Here is a 3,680-nt window from a genome sequence, read left to right on the forward strand (position 1 = left end):
TAGGAGATGGTGGTTGCAAAACCCACGAGACACCATCCTGGGACCAGCGAGGGACTCGGTGAACTGACCCAGCTGGAGGAGGGGGCTGGTTATAAATCAGTAGGAATATGGCGGCCATGCATAGGAGAGAAGTAAATTTTTAAAAAGAAGCAGAAACCACTGTAATATTTTCAATAATAAAGTTAAGTTTATAAAAATAAAACCTAGGGTGACTGAAAAAATAAAAATAAGCAAAACCCTTCATGATTGAGAGATGGTACATGAATACCCAATGTAATGTGCAAATTGCAGGAAACAATGATAGCGATTATGATTTTTTCATTTTTTAAATATATTTTTATTGATTTCAGAGAGGAAGGGAGGGATAGAAACATCAATGGTGAGAGTATCATTGATCAGCTGCCTCCTGCACACCCCCTACTGAGGATCGAGCCCGAAACCCGGGCATGTGCCCTGAACCGTGACCTCGCGGTTCATAGGTCGACGCTCAACCACTGAGCCACACCGGCCAGGCACAATTCTGATTTTAACGGCTGGTGCTTCCACTGTTCTGTGAACATCTCAAGCATTGAATTCCCTAATTCTCAACTTAGAGAGAGGGCGCCAAGGCGTACGCAGCCCCTGACTGTCCCCAGATCACAGAGGAAGGAGTGGGACAGCCACCCATACCCGGCCCTGTCCTCTGGGTGCCCTTTCCATTGACACGGATATTCGTGTCTCATTCAACACCGGGTTACTGGGACTCTACCCTGTGCCCAGGACCTGGGAGGGGTGATCTGAGACAGGCAGCGCTGCTGTGCACACGCGCTGTGCAATGATGGAAGTTCCACCAATGGAACAAAATCTCTGGAAATTCCACAGTTCATCAGGCATCTGCCTGTTGGCCGTGGCTGTTACCATGGACACGTTCCCGCATTGAGTGGGAAATATAGAGATAACTGAAATCTCTAGCCCAGCCGGCATGGCTCAGTGGTTGAGGGTCAACCTATGAACTAGGTCACTGTTCGATTCCTGGTCAGGGCACATGCCCGGGGTGCGGGCTTGATCCCCACCAGTATGGGGCGTGTAGGAGGCCGCCGATCAATGATTCTCATCATTGATGTTTCTATCTCTCTTCCTTCCTCTCTGAAATCAATAAAAAAATAAATATATTTCTACTAGTAAAAATCTCTAATCATCCTAACATTGTATAAAAAGAACATGGCTAGTTTTTAAATTTCGTGTCAGTCATTTTTCAAACATACCACGATACCCATGAAACAGAATCTCTTAAAGCTGTTTGCAGTATTATAGCTCCTTCACTGTCGTCCTAACCTTTGAAGTGGCTTTAGCTGCAAATCCTACTTGCGGGTTTTGGTAAGGCTTTTGTGGTTATCGCCAGGGAGACAATTAGCGGCATGCTTTGGGCGTCAAGAACTAAACCGAGGGCTTTGATGACTCGCTGGCTGTCTGTTCACCCAGCCCTGTGCCCGGCGTGGCCCTGGGAGCCACTCATTACATCTCGATTGGTGGCTGAAATCTACAGAAGCGGGCCCTGGCCTCGCACCCCCTGCACACAGACCAGGTCCCCAAAATGCCCACCAGGCCGGCGGCAGTCCTTGGCTCACTTCCTACCACCCGGGCCTCCTCCACTCCCGCAGGCCCTGCCCTCTGCCCAGGGAGCGCTGTGTCCTGGTGCCCATGTGGCAAGTTCCCGTGCCCTCTCGGCCTTTGCTCCAATGTCGCCACAGCGCCACCATGGGCGCCCCCAGCTAGGAAGTATGGCCCTCACCCTTCTGTGGAGACTCCCGACACTCCTGCCACCCTCCTGGCTCTGACCCAGCGCAGCACCCGCCTGCGTTACCGCCGTCTCTCCACCCTGCGCTGGCTGGAGCGTGGGCCCCTCGAGCAGAGACTGCCCGCTTCCATCGCCACTGTCCCCAGAGCTCTGTCCCCAGGGTCCTCGGAGCAGGTGGTGCCCTGAGTGTGTGGACAGACGAGATGGTCCCATCATCAGGGTCTGTTCCGAGGTGGCCTTGTTCTCCCCCAGGTCCCTCCTCAGGGCAGCAGCGATTCCATCGGCACCTCCAGGTTATTTCTCCCAACCAGACACGCTGGGAAAGTGGGCGTCTCCCCCCCTGCATGGCGTCCTCCTTGGCTCTTCGCAGATCCTGGCTCTGGGGCCGGATGATGGAGGGTGGGGCCTGGCCCCCCTGTAACCAGGGGTCGTGGGTTTGTGGCTGCACTGATGACGACATGTGTGCCCACCTGAGAAACGAGTGTTGACTGGTTCTGTCCGCTTTGCACTTGAGGTTTTCTGGCTCCGCCCACACGCTGTGCCTCCCCCGCAGTAGATGCTGGTCCGCTGCCTTCTCTGCCCGGGGGCAGTTCCCTCCGAGCTCGGTCCCTGTTAACCCCTCACTCTCACTTCCAGCGCCCAGCCAGCCGCCGGGAAACGTGGTCTGGAACGCTACGGACGCCAAGGTGTTTCTGAGCTGGGAGCAGGTCAGAGCCATGGAGAACGAGTCGGAAGTGACGGGGTACAAGGTGAGTGGCAGGGTTTGTGGTGGTCTTGGCTCCCACCAGGGCTTTCCAGGGAGCTGGGCAATTTCCTCCGTGAGGGAGGTATGACCTCTGACTACAGCTAATGATGTCATGCACGTGTCAAGCCTTTTATGAAAAAGGCTTGTTCCCAAAATGTCTGACTCCTTAAATACAATGAAAGTGAAATAATTCTGCTCATGGGGTTTGGGACAAAATGTTTGTAAATTGTTTATGTTAGTTTGCTGCTTCTGATGCTACCTATCGACGACTTCAAAAACAATGAAAACTGCCTGGCTGGTGTGGCTCAGTGGTTGAGCGTTGACCAATGAACCAGGAGGTCACAGCTCAATTCCTGGTCAGGGCATGTGCGGGGTTTTCTGGCTCAATCCCCAGTAGGGGGCGTGTAGGAGGCAGCTGATCAATGTTCCTCTCTCTCATTGTGTTTCTATCCCTCTCCCTTCCTCTCTCAAAAATATCAGCAAATCATATTTGAGCCTTAGGTTTGGCTCAGTGGTTAGAGCTGTGGCCCATCCATGGTTCGGTTCCGATCAAGGGCACGTACATTGTTTGCAGGTTAGATTCCCAGGCCTTGGTCAGTGCCCAGCCCTGGTCAGGGCATGTGCAGGAGGCCACCCATCGATATGTCTTCTCTCACATCGATGTCTCTCTCTCTGTGTATCTCTCCCCCTGCCTTCCACCCTCTCTAAAAAGCGATGGGAAAATACCCCCGGGTGAGGACCAACAGCAACGAACATATTTAAGAAAACACAATGAGAAGCATTGGCTCTGGTCCTCCGTGTGTGTCCACGGTCAGGGCAGGGGGCCTGTCCCCACCCGGACACCTTCCCGCTCAGCTCTCCGGGTGACCCTAACCCTCCCAGACGCTGTGGTTGATGGCTCTGCCACGTGCGAACCCCGGGCAACGACCGTGGAGAGAGAGCGAGCTGAGGATGGGACTTAAGCTGGGCGGGTAGAGATGACAGGCACAGGCCAGAGCAGTGAGTCCCACGAGAAATGCAAACGTGGGCAACATGAGTGTGTGTGGGCGCCTTCCAGGTGTTCTACAGGACTAGCGGCCAGGGGGGCCTGCAGGTGCTGAGCACAAACCGAACCTCGGCCGAGCTGCGGCTGCCCGTCCAGGAGGGCTACGTCGTCCA

At 54.1% G+C, this 3,680-nt stretch overlaps 1 protein-coding gene across 1 annotated transcript in view; it reads left to right on the plus strand.

Moving 5' to 3' along the window:
* LOC102756700 (contactin-3) overlaps window positions 1–3,680 on the plus strand; it is an 84,542-nt gene that overhangs the window by 78,001 nt on the left and 2,861 nt on the right. Inside the window, exons 20-21 of the mRNA XM_006770638.2 lie at window positions 2,414–2,526; window positions 3,580–3,675. Of these exons, the coding sequence (XP_006770701.1) occupies window positions 2,414–2,526; window positions 3,580–3,675 (209 nt within the window). The remainder of the gene's footprint in view (window positions 1–2,413; window positions 2,527–3,579; window positions 3,676–3,680) is intronic.

This window comes from Myotis davidii, unplaced genomic scaffold (genome assembly GCF_000327345.1).
Source record: "Myotis davidii unplaced genomic scaffold, ASM32734v1 scaffold663, whole genome shotgun sequence".
NCBI classification, from domain to species: domain Eukaryota; kingdom Metazoa; phylum Chordata; class Mammalia; order Chiroptera; family Vespertilionidae; genus Myotis; species Myotis davidii.